This window comes from Leishmania panamensis (genome assembly GCF_000755165.1).
Source record: "Leishmania panamensis strain MHOM/PA/94/PSC-1 chromosome 30 sequence".
Taxonomy (NCBI): Eukaryota; Euglenozoa; class Kinetoplastea; order Trypanosomatida; family Trypanosomatidae; genus Leishmania; species Leishmania panamensis.
The window spans coordinates 1,221,190-1,236,860 of NC_025877.1; the positions used below are offsets into that span (position 1 = coordinate 1,221,190).

Genomic DNA, 15,671 nt, shown 5'->3' on the forward strand with positions numbered 1-15,671 from the left:
GTGCCTCTCTCTCTTTTCCTGTTTTTCTTGTGCGTATGCGAGGTGAAGTTAAAATGGTGCTCGTCTTCGGTTTCTCGTGATGTGAGTGGACGTACGTACGTGTACGTTTGTGCATGAGAAAGTACTTGTCCTTATTTCTCTTTCGATTATCATTGGGAGCTGCTTCTCCACATTTTTTTTTGCGTCTGTTTTGTGCTGTTGGATGGATACCGTCAGGTGGCTTTTCCCCACCCCATCTTTGCTTCTCCTCGTCCTAATCTCACCTGTGTGGGTTGACGTCGGCCCAATAATTTGCGTGCCGTTCCGCTTTCGCCTCAGCACCGTTTTTCATTTTTTTTTCCCGTTCGCACGCGTTGGCCTTCAGCGCTTCATCGGCGTCACGCTTTGAGACATCACGCTCCGTCTCTCTGCCGGTTTGAGGCCTGTCCCGTGTGCGTGTGTGCTCCGCTGTTCTCCGCAGTTTATTTCTCCCCTACTGGACGCCTTCTTAGGTTGGTGGCATCGCTGGCTGAGGCTGAGGGAGTCCAAAGCGACTTGCTGCTGTTGCGCTGTTATCCTCTCTCTTCTCAAGGTGCCTGTAGAACCGTAGTTATCCGAATGGGAGGAGGTGTGTGTGTGTGTGTGTGTGTGTGTGTGTGTGGATCGTGTCGCGGTGCAGTGAGGGAGTCAAGGTCACTATGCGGAAAGAGCTGAATGGGAGGGGAGGGGGTAAGACTGGCGGCAAAGGCGGGTTCGCGCACCCGTGGTCTCCCTTATTTCGCTACGTTGTTGTCCTCAATACACCTCGTTAAAGATAACAGATGAGCCGATCGTACTTTTCTCTCTTTGTTTTCTCCCTTTTTCTCGGTTGTTGTTGACACTGCAAGCAGTACTGTACGAGTATCAGCGATGTCTCCCTCTTGTCACTTCGCGCCACATGTGCAGTTATGAGAGCATTGCGGCATCACCCTTGGCGTCTTCCATCGCTGTGACAGGGAGTTTAGGTTTTTTACCTTCCGATGAAGGTAGAGAACGATATAAAGAGGGAGAGGGTTGCGGGTCGCTCGCTCGTCGATACGCACAGACCTACGCACCGTCACCATGGATCTGTACTTCAGTACTTTTCCTTTTCGTGCATGCAGCTAGATGTGTGTTCACCAAACACGAAAGTGTGCGCGTGTGCGTGTGCGTGTGTGTGCGCATCGACCTCCCGCTCTCCGCCGTCGTTGTTTTTGTTTTTCTTTCCCGCTCTGCGCCTCTTCTTCTTTTTTACTATGTTTTGTGTTTTTGGTTTCTTCACCACGTTCTTCGCTTAATTTCGTTTATGTGTCACTTTCATCTCGCTCTTTCTCTCACACCCCCTACCATTTATTCCTTCTCCCTGGAATAAATAGTCTCGCACACGATCGAAAAAGACAAAAAAACTGAGCAGCACCGGCGGGTCACGAGCAGCGAAAGTGAGGCGCACGTGAATTGTTGCGTGCACGCGTACAGATGCCGTCATGGACCAACACGCCTATGCGCCGAGACTGCCTTCCAGGCAGCGTGTGAAGTGGGTTGGTCCGTCGATTTGCCGTAAACATCCATCTCCGTAGCAGAGAGGCTGACACCGCCTTTCTGTTCTTTGATCTGCGTAGCAAAGAGGAGAGGAATGCACTGCCCGTAAAGGACGCCGAATCGTAGCCGCAGGTGATGTCACGAGGCAGGACCCATTCACCCACCTACACGGGGGTACGTTCACCAAGCCGACCTACTCACGACTCTTAGCAACTCTCACGTCCTTTTCTTTGCTATGCGCGTGCTTGCATCTGTGCGTGTGCGTGACTGTGTAGCGCACAACTACGTCTCCTCCAACACTCTACCGCCCCTCTTCCTTTATTTTTCCCTTTCAGCACCAGACGTCTTTCATCTGGAGATCTCGTTTGCGTTTGAGAGTTTCTCCTGTTTTAGCGTGTGTTCTCCCCATCACCTCCTTCCTCTGCCTTATATGATCGATAGCGGAAAAGAGGAGCGAAAGCATAACGCGTAGCAGTTTTTTGCTCCAAAGCGGAGGGGGGAGGGGGTGAGGTGAGGATGTTGCTTTGGATGGGTTACCATGTCGTGCGCGGCGATGGTAGCAGTCACCCACCCATGGGGCATGAAGTGCCCTGCATGCGTGCCCCCCTTTCATGGAAGCAGAAACTAACCCATACTTGGAAACACTCACGACAAGAAAAGTGCGTGACCTCTGCTAGCGCCTGCCTCGCCTTAAACAAACAAAAAAACTCTTATCCGCCTATCTCTTTCCTTCCCTTCTTCTTTCCCGTATTGTTAGCCCTCTTCTTCCATCGCTGTTTTTCGTTCGTGCCCGCGTCGCTGCTGCTCGCCAGGTGTGATGTTTGCATGTACGTGCGTGTGTGTGTGTGTGTATCCCTATGTTGTCTAGCCGGTGCGCTGGCTCGTCGGTTGTCGTCATCGTCCTCATTGTCATAATTGTCCCGGGTTGTCGTCGTCGCGTTCGTTTATGTTAGAGATTTTTTTCCCTTCTTTTTGTTTGTGTTTCTCGTTGCTTCCCGTCTTCACGCTGTGCTGTCTGTTATGTGGCGGCACGAGCGTGTGTGGTGTCGCTTTCTCGCTTTGTGTGCGATTGTGTGTGTAATTTTTTTTCTTTCCGCTGCGGTTGACTCTCTCGTCATTTCGTTGTTACTCTTCAGACTACGCCGTGTCTTTCAGGGAAGGAGGTCTAACACAACGACAAACGTGCGCAGCTCGATACAATGTTGTGCTGTTGTGTGTCTTTTTTTCCTTGCGCGTGGGTGCCATCCTTTCGCGCCAGTGTTGGTCAGTTTGAATTGGAAGAAAACCAAAGTGGGGGGATAATGGCATGGCCGGCACAATGGCGGCCACCTCTCACCTCCTGTATCCGTACCCTTGAACGCCTCTTCGTGTGTGAGTGCACGCGTTTATGGCGAAAGGGGTGGAGTCGATGATAGAAGAGCGAAGCACTCACGCACGGGCACACTGGGCGAGGTAGGTGTCTCTTACTCTGTTCCCAACTGATGATTGAGACACGGGCAGGCAGAAGAGGTGAGGAGGTTAGGATGAAATCAGAAACAACGCTGCCGCATGCTCGTGTTTGCGCTTCTCTCTCCGTCTCTCTGTGTCTGTCTTGTTTGACTTTTTTTTTCTGTGGCGTGCGCCTTCTATCCCTACCTTTCCTGGTCTTCTTTGGTTTATTTCTTCTTGCCGTGTGCGCGTGAGACCGCACCCGCTTTGTGCGTCGTATCTCTCTCTATATATAACTTCGGTGGTCGTTCTTTCTGTCTTTTTTTTCCCGCCATTTTGAGCTTCCCTCGGGTTTGTGTCTGCGTGTGCGTTGTGTGTCCGTTGGTATCTCATCACCTTGGCGTGCTTTCTTTCTTTCCCATTTGTCTCTCTTGGCCTCCTTTTCTCTCTTTTTTTTCTTTGCCTTTACTTTCGCTTCCTCTTTGTTTGTTGTCTGACGTGGTATCTCCATCCTCCCCCTTTTTTCCGTCAGCGCGTGAGACGACAAGAGCGGTGCAGACAGAAAACAGCGAAATAGAATGCCGCACGGGTAGCGATGCTTCAATCTATGTTGTGACGGCGTATGCGTGTGGTTGATTTGATGCAGAATTTTTTTTTTGATATTGGTATGGATGTGCGTTTGCATGTGCTCTGGTTTGTCTTGTGGTCTGTCAGCTCCTCGCCGTGTAGGTGCCACTCTTCTTGTCCCCTTTCTCTGACTTCCGTCTCTTCCTCTCTTTTCTATATTAACGAATGAGCATGCAAGAAGGTAGCACCAATGACAACTGCAGGCCGATGAGACTGGCCTGCAGTTGTCATTATCATCCCCCGATGTTTTGCTGTCAGTGTGTTTTGCAACGAATTCCGTGACCCCCCCTCCCACCCTGCGTGGTGGGGCTTTCTGGGGCGTTGACACTGACGCTGGCGCACCGCGCACTTAGGCTGTTCGATGGGCTCTTTTTCCCTAGTTGCGGGACTCCGGTGTGTGATACTGTCTTGACACATTGTTTTGCCAATCCACACCGTAGAGAATGACACGTGATCGCGGCGAAAAAAGAAACCAGGTGGTGAAAGCAAGCGAGATTGTCTTCTGTTTCTTTCACCACTGTCCTCAGCGTGCAACTCGCGGAAGAGCTCTCCGCAGCGGACAGCCAATGTCTCTTCCATCCTTCCTCTGCACCTTTGACTTCACACTGAGCACCTTTTTCCTTTCCGTTGTCGCACCTTCTGCGCTCTTACTCGTCGCACTCTCCGCCGGGGCGTTTGTGGAGGAGGCTCACAAAGTGGACCCGTACACGTACTCGAAGCCACACACTCGAGCTGGGATGCACTCTTGGCCAACCGCCGATCCTTCATGATCGCACCCTCTCTCACACCTTCAGCGGACTGCCAGAGCGCGCCACGTAGCACTAACACTTACACTGCGTAACGAACAACACAAAAAACTGAAAGCATCGATCGCTCTTCTTCGTGTTTCGTTGATTCACCCCCGTCCTTATTGCGCATCACTACGACAGGCAAGCACAGAGAGGCGTACCTCTCTTTTCTATCCTTTTCTTCGGCATAGATTGCAGGTGGGGCACGTCATGCATCAAACCACCCTCGACCGCCTCTTTGTGCCTGTGGCCTCAGTGGGTGGGTCGAACGAGGCCGACAATTCGCGTAAGGCAACAAAAAAGGTAACTACCGCTTCAAATCGAGAAGATCGAAAGCGGCCCCGCGAGGAGGAAAAGGTGGCGAGTCAATGCGTATCAAGCACTCCGACCTCGGACACCGCCACTGGTCGGCGGACAAGGTGGAATGAGCCGACGAATGCCTACTATGCACAACACGTTGCAGAGTACAAGGCGCTGATCGCCAATGTGCCGCCGCCCACGGCGACGTCCATGGCGAAGCTCTTCCAGGAGTCCACCTTCGATCCTGTGACGACATTCGAGTCAGTGTGGCTGCCTCCCCGGGCTCCTGCCGCGCTGCCGACCGCTGGTGCATTGGAGCCGGTGCCGTTTGCAGCAGTAGTCGACGTACTGGCAGATATTAGCGCCACCGGCTCGCGGCTTGAGTGCTTAAAGCAGCTCACCTTTTTGCTTCTCGCCGTAATCGAACGATGCCCAGAGGATTTGGTGCCGGTGATGTACCTGGTGATCAACAAGCACGCACCGCAGCACGAAGGCGTGGAGCTAGGCATTGGGGATGCGGTACTGGTGAAGGCGGTAGCTGAGTGCTGCGGCATGACGGAATCCCGCACCAAGGAAGAGTACCGGCAAAGCGGCGATTTGGCAGAAATCGCGCAGATGCACAAGCAGAAGCAAAGCACACTGATGAAGCCGAAGGCGCTCTCCGCGCGGAGCGTGTTCAAGTCGTACAGGGAGATCGCGATGATGAGCGGCAAGGATGTGGTGCGGCGGCGGTCAGACTTGATCAAGGGGCTGCTGCGTGACGCACAGGGGCCGGAGGTGAACCTGATTGTGCGCGGGCTGCAGCAGAAAATGCGCATCGGCCTTGCCGAGCCGTCCGCCTTGGCAGCCGTCGGGTACGCCTTTGCTCTTCACTTCGTCGGTAGCGCGCAAATGCACACCATGAGTGAGGTGCAGCTCCAGACGCTGCTGAACTCCGGGGCCGACAGCCTCGCTCGTATCTTCTACGAGGTGCCGAGTCTAGACGTGGTGCTGAGCGCGGTCCTAGCGAGCGGCTTCATGATTTTGGTGCCCGGTAGCTGCATCGCGAAAGTGCACGCCAAGGAGCTGTCGATTCGGCCTGGGCTGCCGGTGAAGCCTCAGCTGGCGCACCCGACAAGCGGCATCACCGTCATCCTGGACCGTCTGCAAGGCAAAAAGTTCACGTCGGAGTACAAGTACGACGGAGAGCGCGCCCAAATTCACTACAGCAAGGATAACGGCTTCCATATCTTTTCCCGCAACTCCGAGACACACACTGGCAAGTACCCTGACGTCATCGCGATATTACCAAACACCTTTGACGCTGCCGAGGTACAGTCTTTCATTATCGACGCGGAGGTAGTGGCGGTGCATCCGGAGACCGGGGCCCTGCAAGCCTTCCAGGTGCTGCAGCATCGAGGTCGAAAGAACATTGCGGAGAAAGATGTTAGCATTTCGGTCTGCTTGTTCGTGTTTGACCTATTGTACTTGAACGGAGAGCCGCAGCTGAATAAGACACTGCAGCAGCGCCGGGAGTTGCTCTGGCGCTACATCCGTCCTCTCCCAGCAAAGCTGTGTTTTGCAGCGTACTTGGACTCTGACGACGTCGAGGACGTGCAAAAGTTCTTAGAGAAATCCATTGCGGATGGCTGCGAAGGACTAATGGTGAAGACGCTCGAGGAGGAGGCCACCTACACCCCTGCCAAACGCTCGCACTACTGGCTAAAGCTGAAGAAGGACTACATGGACGGCGTCACCGATACGCTGGATCTCGTTCCCATCGCCGCTTTCTATGGCAAGGGCAAGCGAACTGGCGTGTTTGGCGGTTTCCTGCTCGCGTGCTACGATCCGAAGGCGGACGAGTACCAAAGCATCTGCAAAATTGGTACTGGTTTCCAGGACGAAGAGCTGGAGAAGCTCACACAATCACTAAAGCCCTTCGTGGTACACGATAAGCCGCGCTACTACCGCGCAGGTGGAGAAGAGCCGGACGTGTGGCTCACTGAGGCGCAAGTGTGGGAGGTGAAGGCGGCGGACTTGTCAGTGTCGCCAGTGCACCAGGCGGCCGTGGGGCTTGTTGACCCCAACAAAGGCATTGCGCTGCGCTTCCCCCGCTACGTGCGACAGCGCGAGGACAAAAACCCTGTGGACGCGACGAACACGCAGCAGGTGGCTGAGATGTACAAGGCGCAGTCCTTGGCAGTGCAACACGACGCGAGCGGTGATGCTGAGTGGGCTGTCACACGGACAGAGACGCCCTGATGTCTCCCAAGGTCTCTGCTCTTCATGGCTAACATTTCTCTGTTACGCCTGCCTTGCTGAGGACTCTTTTTTCTTTTTGGTCTCTCCACCCTCCCCTCTCCCCCTTTCTGTGCCCGTGGCGTGTGGGCGTCAAGAAGGGGGAGGCGCGCCAGAAGGGCCGCGGCCGATAGCGCACCATCACCGCTCGTATCCGCCCTCTTTTCTACGCACACACGCATACATACACAGCACACATTGTAACTCAACAACCGGTGAAGGTTCCTGAGACCATCAACCACGGCGACAGTGTGTTTTCCCCAGCATGCTCATGGTAGTCTGCACCACAGTGAGCCGTAGTCTAGCAGAGCATCCCCGATTCATTGAGGCGGAAGGCACTGAGCTCAGGGACTGCATTTCTTGACGTTTCGTTCTTCCGCTGTCATACACCCTCTCCTCAACCATACGTCCCTGCAGCAAAGCCCCACTACGGAGCTGCTTCACTCACAACATTGCTGCTTTCCACTTGGGCCAGTGCCGCAGCTGCTACGGGATGGGCGCATCTTTGTAACCAGGTAGACAAAACTGCGCTCATCGCCGTTATGGGCCATCACTGCTGTTTACTCCTCTCCTTTCCTCACCCCAACACAATCACAAACACCCACGTGCAGCAGGCGACTACGTCTCCCGTCCTTTGCGGGGTCGTTTCCCTCACGCCAATATGGGCACATACCTCTCCCTCCTGGTACACAAGCGACCAAGAGAGTGTGTGTCGTCCGATTCATCCATCGCAGACGACTGCAGTGCCTCCGATGCGGCGCCTTTTTCACCCTCCTCTCTCTCATGCCTGCTCCTGAGCTTGCGATATCGCTGCGCTTCACCAGACCGTATTGGGTCGGAGGTGTGCCGCTACATTGCTGAGGATGGGGCGATGCGCCGCACGTACGGCTGTCATGCACACATCTACGAGACGGACACTGCGGATGAGAGCCACGGCGTGGCGCTGGCGTGGCGTGTCGACGAATTTGCTGCGCCTTTGTCAGCGCTTTCCCTTCTTTCGCTGTGCCGCGTGGCTAACAGCTGCCGCAAGAAGACCCTGGTGACCACGCCAAACGGCGAGGCAGTGGTACTGGCCTACACTGCTGTTCTGTAAGAGCTGCGGTGGGGCACAGGTGCACACGCCCACAGAGCCGCAGGGGCGGCGGTGCTTGTTGTTTCGCTTCTTTTTCTCTCCTTACTGCCTTCTTCTGCCTCGTCTCTGCCAAGAGGTGGTGGATTGACTACCAAGCGGAATGGAGAGGGAAAATAAAAATCTAACGCCCCCCCTTCCCCACAAGGACGCTAATGGTGTTGTCTGATGCACTTCCACCCGCCTTGTTCTTCTCCACGTCGCGCATTTTCTCTCTTCTACGTGAGATGTGCATCCGCGTGCACAGCAACACCGACTCATACCACATGTGCCCGCGCTTTCCTTCTGCACCCTCTGCATCTCTCCGCTTGCCTTTCGCTTCTCCCTCTATCCGCGCCCCCTTTTCGCTAGTCACCCCATTGTCCATCAACGAGGTAGCCGCCACGTGGGGTAGATCATTCCCATATCTTGGTCCTTTTGCTCGGCACATCTCCGCTTCTGTTTAGCTTCTCTCGTTGTGCGTGTGCGTACTCGTTCGTGCCTTCTGCACACTCGTACACACCGAGACAACCTACAATTCCAGCAACAAAAGACATACACACACACACAGACGCTTCGCTCCTCCTTCCTTGCCGCACTGAGCCTCCTGCCAGCTACGACATCGAGCTCTTTCACGCAGCGACATCAGCCCGCCAATTACTTTTTTTTTTCATATTGTTCTTCGCTTCCCACTTGCGCCCGTTTTGCGAGTGTTAGACAACTGCACATCCCCCTCTCTTGCACCTGCCCATAGAGTTTCAGTTGCCCTTTGCCCGCTTTTTGTCCTCCCTGCGAGTGCCCCGCATTCAGTGATCTGTCGTGCCTATATCGCGCATCGGTGCCGCACCCCTCTCCGCGTCTGTGCATCTACCGTGCAGGCACACACGACTCACTGCTGTTTGAGGTACGACAGCGGTTCATCGACCGCCCCTCAAAGCCAAGTGAATACCGGCAGGACGCATAAGGCTGAGGTACATGGGCACGCAAGAGAGGCTGTCGACAACCCATGCCATGGCATCTCTCGCAGCGCTAGAGAAGGAGGTGGCCGACCTGAAGCGAATTCGCGTCTTCAACGAGACGGTGCGCACCGGTGTCGAGCGCATCCTGGCGAGTCTTCCGTTGCCCGACGAGAAGGACGCGGCCACCAAGGTTCGAATTTTGCTACTGCGTAGTCAAGCAATGCTGTTGCTTCCCCGCGTCTCGCGAGAGGCGGAGAAGGATCTTAATTCGGCGCTGAAGCTGCAACCCGGTTCGGCGACGACGTGGGTCGAGCTGAGCGAGTGCCTGCTTCGTCGGAACGCCTTTAAGGAGGCCTGTGAGGCACTTGATAATGCGCTGCGCGTAAACCCGGCGCACACCGAGGCGCTATGTAAGTACAGCCAAATCCAGCGCAACCGCTGCGGTGAGGAGGGAGTGACGCCTGAGCAGCGCAAGGTGTACTTGGAGGACGCCGTGACCAAGGCCCGCGCTGCCGTCAGCACCAACGTGGACGACCCAGATGCATGGAACACACTGGCACTGTCGCTGCTGTCGAAGGTGACGCTAGAGGGCATGACGTTTGACGGCGTGCGCAAGGCGCTGGCAGCAATGCAGCAGGCCCAGCGGAAATGCCCCGAGGACCCTGATGTGCCGTACAATAAGGCCGTGCTGGAAAGCCTTCTGGGCCACTTTGGTGCGGCAGCGATGGACTACTGGAAGGCGCACAGCCTCGACAATGAGCGCCTCAGAGGTACCCGTCACCTCTCAGAGGAAAACGCGAAGGTACTGCTGCGGGCACAGAGTCGAATGAAGACGTCCAACAGCATTGGCAAGCGCGACTTCAAGAAGATCTGCACCCGTATCGAGCAAACCCATCGAAAGTACACCCAAAACACCTCCGCCAAAGTTGTCGGCGTAGTGGACATAATCACAGCGCCCGCGATGCAGCCTGTCACGCTGCTGGTGTCTGATGACAAGGAGAACTTTGGGCTTCTGCTCTTACACGAGGTGCGCGCTACACACTTCAAGATTGGCGACATCATAGCGTATCCTGTGGCGACTCCTGTCGAGGTTATTACTCACAACGTCGTTGCATGTCCGGGGGTCGAGGCTGAGCCGTTGAATCTCACCCTGACCCATGCGTATCCGAACCCCAGGGCCATATTGGTGAACGGGCAGCCACTGCCCTCCTCTGCGCATGTGCCGCTGCAGATGACCTCTCGCCTCTTTGCGTGAGCTGAGCGACCGTGCCGAGCCGGTTTCAAGTGCATCGAGGTGGCGCGGGGGATGAGGGGGGGGGGGGGCTGCATCGGGCGTCAGTGTCTTCCCCTCTCGTCGTCAGGCTGTTCTTCTCCACTACTCTTTTTTTCTCTCTCAGCGCGGTGGCTGTGGCGATGGCGGTTGCCAAGGCAGGAGAAGAAGCGAGAGGCCCACAAAGCATGTGGCGGCCAGCTTTTTTGTAAGCTGTGCGTGTGTGTGTGTGTGCGTGTGCGCCCACCTGCCTCTGAAGCGCGCACTGTGGCGTCACATCGGGGAGGGGGTGTGTTGAAGGACGGGAAAGCCAAAGAAGAAAGATGACAAATATGGAGAGCCGAAAACGAGCCAACTTTTCCCTTGGGCGTGTGTGGTGCTCACGCCTGTGCGTGTCTGCCATGCAGCGTACATGCGTCCACTTCTCTCTCCTGCTCTTCTTTTTTTTTTTTGCGCTACTTCTTGGCGAGGAGGCCTCCGGTTCTCCAGGGGACTGTAGAGAAACAAGGCTGATGCATATCGCTATACGGATAAAGAGCGTCTGAGCTGCGTCCCTCTCCAACCACCACTCATCTCACCCCCCTCCCCCTCCCCTGCACCCGCCTGTGCCGAGATTCTTGTGATGCTCATGTTGGCATCTTCCATTGCCACCACCACTCAAAAAATATTCGCATCGCTTTGTTTTTATTCTCTTCTCTTGTTGCACACCGCGCATGCAGCACATCCCCTGCCAGCACCTGCGTTTCCTCTCGCCTTTCCCTCCCCTCTATTTCAGCAGCGTAGTCACCTTGTGCTTGGGAGAGAGCGAAAGCGACAGAAGAGAGAGGCCGTCTCCGTCGCGTACCTCACTGAATATACCCCATCGCGTTGTGGTTGGAGATTTCGTCTCAATCCCTTTCTGTTTTTCTTTTTGGCCTATAGTGAAGGAGGGCCTTGTCAGTTGCCATGGTGAAGCGCCTTCGCACGCGCCTCGCTGCGCCAAGTGGTGGGGAGGGCGGCTTTGGGTGCGCATTCTGTGGTGCTCACTTCTGCATCACTGAGGACATCGTATCCGACAACTTTCGTGGCCGCCATGGCAAGGCTTTCCTTGTCTCTCGCTGCGAGAACACTTACTATGGCCATCAGGAGGAAAAGCAGCTGATGACGGGACTGCACCGTGTGCGCGATGTATTTTGCTCTAACTGTGACCAGTACGTCGGCTGGGGTTACGACTTCGCAGTGGATGAGCGCGAGATGTACAAGATGCAGCGCTTCGTGCTGGAGCGTCAGCTCATTCGGTCCATTGCCCACGGGCAGCTGCGCGGGGCCCTCGGCTACAGCATTCCTGAGGGCAACATCACCTTTTCATTGCCCGTCGCCCAGTGATCGGCATTAGACTAGCTGCATTTCAGCAAGAGTCATTTGGCTGTACTTGTGGCTCCGCGCCAAGTTGCCACGGTACTCTCTAGACGAATTTCAACCCCTTCTGCCCAACGCCGTGGTACATCCACTGTGTTCTACACACGGTGAATTTCCTCATTCACCGTCTCTTCTCGCGTTGTCGCGATTTGGCGCTCCTCTCTCCCTCTTCCTCGCCTCCCCACACCCGCTCACCACACAGGAGAAGATCACAGTAGTCGAACCCGTGATGCCTTGCCGCATTTGCTTTTTCTCTTCCCCCTTTTCTATTGCTCCACTGCACTGGTGCGCACCTTCACGGTACTTGTTGCTGCTCCCCTCGACATGAGACACGTATCCCATTATCGACAAGCGCACCTGCACGCGTCTTCCCCTGGACAAGCAGGCGAGGCCGTTGAAATAGGCAAAAAAAAAAAGAAAGGAATGCAAAGTCACTGGGGTGCACCGCAGCGTCATGTTTTGCTTGTGTGACTCTCTTTGTATGACCTCCTCCTTACATCGGTGCGGCTCGCAGTCTTTTACCCTCCCGTCTCGCGTCCGTATGGCGACCACCAGTCCTTTTCCCGCGCGCCTTGCAGGTGATGAGGGCTCACTTACGTACTGCTCTTCTCTTTATCTTATGAGATGCTCTGCCGTTTCGATTTCTCCCTCACCTCGACCATTGCCATCTTTCTTTTCATCGACGTGTGAGTGGTATGTGGGATTGCTGTTTCCCTCGACTCTTCAGGAATCCATTGGTGCCCCTAAGTGTTTTCCTCCAGCCGACCTCTCCTCAGTGACACAATGCAGGCGTCTTCTCACAGACAGATCCGTGGCGAGACTGAGAGCTGCGCCACCGGTGCGACGAATAAGCGCGCCCAGGATGTGCTCATCGGCGGTCGCTTCCGCATTCAGGAGCGCCTGGGGGGTGGCGCCTTTGGTGAGGTGTTCAAAGGCATCGAGGTGAACAGCGGCTACCCTGTCGCCATGAAGATGGAGCTGACGAAGTATGACTGCCGCTCGCACCTCAACTTGGAGAGTCGAATCTACAAAAAGTTCAACGAGTGCCCGGTGACTATCGGCATCCCGAAGTCTTACTACTGCGGTCGCGTGGGAGATTACACCGTCATGGTGATGGACCTTCTTGGTCCGTGCCTGGAGGACCTCTTTGACGTGTGCCACCACAAGTTCAACATCAAGACGGTCTGCATGATCGGCATCCAGATCATTCAGCGGCTTCAGTATCTCCACAGCGTCGGCTACCTGCACCGCGACATCAAGCCAGAGAACTTTGTTATGGGACTAGGGGCCAACTCCCACGTCGTGTATGTGATCGACGTTGGCCTGTCCAAGGCATGGCGCGACTCCAAGGGGAAGCATATTCCGTACGCGGAGGGCCGATCGCTGACTGGCACGGCACGCTACGTTAGCATCAACACCCACCAGGGCATCCAGCAGTCTCGGCGTGATGACCTGGAGTCGGTTTCCTACATGCTTGCCTACTTCGTGCGTGGCAGCCTACCCTGGCAGGGGCTCAAGTCGCCTAAGAGGGATGTACACTTTGAGCGCATTCGCGACATTAAGATTGCCACGCCGCCGGCGGAACTGTGCAAGGGCTGTCCCCATCAGCTGACCGACTACCTTGCGTACACCCGCTCCTTAGAGTTTGAGGCAGAGCCAAACTACCGCCACTGTGTGGAGCTGCTTTCTGCCGCAATTAGAGACATGGGGGAAGAGTACGACTACTGCTACCAGTGGATCAACGGAAGCGAGGGCGAGTCCACGTCCGACGCACGTGGGTCCGTTCAAAGTCCGCGCGTCTCTGGGGCACACTCCGGTGTTGCTGTTCGCGGCTCCAACTTCATGACCTCCTCCGTCTTTATGGGGGACAGCGCGGCAAACGAGATGAGCAAATCGCAGCCGAATAGCAACTTTATCGAGGACATGCAAGACATCTATGGCCTTAACGACTACCTCTGAGCTAAACACCCCAGATGAAGACACTATGCCGGTCTGCGCTGATGTACTGGAGTCCCGTGGAAATATTTTCGTGCTGTGCAAACTGCGATACAAGGGAGTGGCTGAGAGTGAGGTGGAGGGGAAGAGGCGGGCGTTGGTAGGACGAAGTGGAGCCAGTTCGTCATCGCGCGAGCCATGCGTCTGGTCTGGCGCGCATCTCCATAACGAACGCGTTTCATAGCGGCCCCATTCCCTTCTGCCTTCCTCACCTCTTTGGCGCTACCTGGATCGCTCCATTATTCAAGGGTAGTGCGCGTGCTGGTCTATGCGCACGCCACAGTGCTTTCATCGCTGCTGCATTATGCCGTGCGCTTCTGCTTCATGTCATCTACATGCACTCGGTTCCTTTTCTCTGTGTCCACCCATGTGCTTTGATCTTTCCTTCCTTCTTCCTCCACGCAGTCGCGCATGCTTGCTGTGCTGTGCGCTCTATCATTCACGCCTGTTTGCTCCTGTAACCAGGTTGTAGCTTATGTAATCGCATGTTCTTAGTAGCTGTCTCTTTGCCGTCGATGGACTGTGTTGGCATCCCCCCTTCTGTGTGGTGCTGCACTGATTTGCGCTAAAGAAGGCGCGGTGCGTTTTCTATTTCTTCTTTTCCCGATGAAACCGTCACGTAATGTGAAAAGCCAGCGCTGGTGTGCCTCTCCGCATCTCTCCTTGCTTGGGTGTGCAGAAAGGGGCTGAGCGTCCTTGTGACTTTTTCGATGTGTAGACGCCTGTGCTGCTCCGTGTGTGTCTTTAGCTATATCGTTTGCGCGAGGCCTCTCTCTTTCCGTCGAGATACATGTGCGCCAAGAGGGAGGTGGGGAAGGCGTTGTCTCTGTATGCTGCTGTACTACCGAGGCAACGTCTTTGCAGCTCCTCTTTCTGCCTCTTGCTGCTCTGTGCGTTGCCGTTGTTCTTTTTCGCTCTCGTTTTGTGCACAGGACGCTCTCTGTCAACGCGCTGTTGCATTTTTACCGTTTTGTTTCTCTGTTCGTTCGACTTCGCCACGCCCCCCTCCCCTTTCCGCCTTTTCACCTTTTCGCAGCACGTAAGGCAACCGTACGCCAACGCAACGTGAAAGTTGCGACGACGTTCATTTTTCTTCCTTCTCTCTGCGACCCAACTTCCCTTTTATGTGTGCCTCGCTTCCTTCGGATTTCCAACCGCGCTGGGAGTCTCTCTCCTACGGATCACCCGAGAAAGTGAGGGTTGGTTTGCCGAGTTCGGCGTGAGGTTGAAAACAGACGAAGTGTTTACGCTTTGCTGCTCGTGTTTCATCATTTCTGGATTGCTCTGCCCCTCTTTCCTCCCGCATCGAGGCGTGGAGGCGAGACACGCTGGCAGAAGTGCTACACTGACGAATTTGTGTGGTTGTTTGTAGTGCTCGTCATGCGTCATCTGTATAGTTCCTAGCTTAGTACTATCCGACAGTCCTTTTCTGTCTTCATTCTCTTTTTCGTAGTTGTGAGTTGAACTGTGACGGGGCTACGTGGCCTCAATCCCAACCGCGCTCAATAAGCGTGGGCAGCGACGACGACTTAGTTCGGGAGTGGACTGCGGTAGTAGTAGGTTATATGGAGACCGAGATCTCGCGCTTGTGAGGTCACTGCATTGAAAGCCCATGCATGGCATGTGGACACCGCCTTCTTTCTTTCGTTCTACACTTTCATATTTTCTTCGGTATTTGGCTGCCCCTGGCACCACCACTGCTAGACCAAACGCCCTATGCAGCGTCCCCCCCCCGCTTGCCCCACCCTCGTAATCTTTCCTTTCCCCTCAGGCTTAGGCAGTCTTCGCCGCCGTCAAAAATGCCCACGATGCCACTCGCGAAGGTGTAGTAGCGCGACAACTTGACCAAGCGGCTCCTCGAGGTCCGGGTAAAACAGTTGAACTGCCTGAGCGTTCAGGCCCCTGTTGCGGGAGGGAGATCCAATAGGGGGTGAGTACTACGGGCAACTGATGGAAGGGCGCACGTCATTGCGCAGGGTGGCATG

General features: G+C 55.2%; 5 protein-coding genes across 5 annotated transcripts; all 5 read left to right on the forward strand.

The window, feature by feature from the left end:
* Positions 1-4,589: 4,589 nt before the first annotated feature.
* On the forward strand, positions 4,590-6,920 carry LPMP_303410 (DNA ligase I, putative; the record flags this gene model as incomplete). Its single annotated transcript, XM_010703061.1, has 1 exon — positions 4,590-6,920. One exon carries the CDS (start codon positions 4,590-4,592, stop codon positions 6,918-6,920), a length of 2,331 nt encoding a protein of 776 aa, XP_010701363.1.
* Positions 6,921-7,617: 697 nt separating this feature from the next.
* Positions 7,618-8,049, forward strand: LPMP_303420 (hypothetical protein; the record flags this gene model as incomplete). The annotated part of the gene is made up of 1 exon (XM_010703062.1): positions 7,618-8,049. The coding sequence occupies one exon, from the start codon at positions 7,618-7,620 to the stop codon at positions 8,047-8,049; it is 432 nt and encodes a 143-aa protein (XP_010701364.1).
* Positions 8,050-9,075: 1,026 nt separating this feature from the next.
* Positions 9,076-10,278, forward strand: LPMP_303430 (hypothetical protein; the record flags this gene model as incomplete). The annotated part of the gene is made up of 1 exon (XM_010703063.1): positions 9,076-10,278. The coding sequence occupies one exon, from the start codon at positions 9,076-9,078 to the stop codon at positions 10,276-10,278; it is 1,203 nt and encodes a 400-aa protein (XP_010701365.1).
* A 960-nt stretch (positions 10,279-11,238) lies between these two features.
* On the forward strand, positions 11,239-11,658 carry LPMP_303440 (zinc-binding protein (Yippee), putative; the record flags this gene model as incomplete). Its single annotated transcript, XM_010703064.1, has 1 exon — positions 11,239-11,658. One exon carries the CDS (start codon positions 11,239-11,241, stop codon positions 11,656-11,658), a length of 420 nt encoding a protein of 139 aa, XP_010701366.1.
* An 816-nt stretch (positions 11,659-12,474) lies between these two features.
* LPMP_303450 lies at positions 12,475-13,650 on the forward strand (the record flags this gene model as incomplete). The annotated part of the gene is made up of 1 exon (XM_010703065.1): positions 12,475-13,650. One exon carries the CDS (start codon positions 12,475-12,477, stop codon positions 13,648-13,650), a length of 1,176 nt encoding a protein of 391 aa, XP_010701367.1.
* Positions 13,651-15,671: the final 2,021 nt, after the last annotated feature.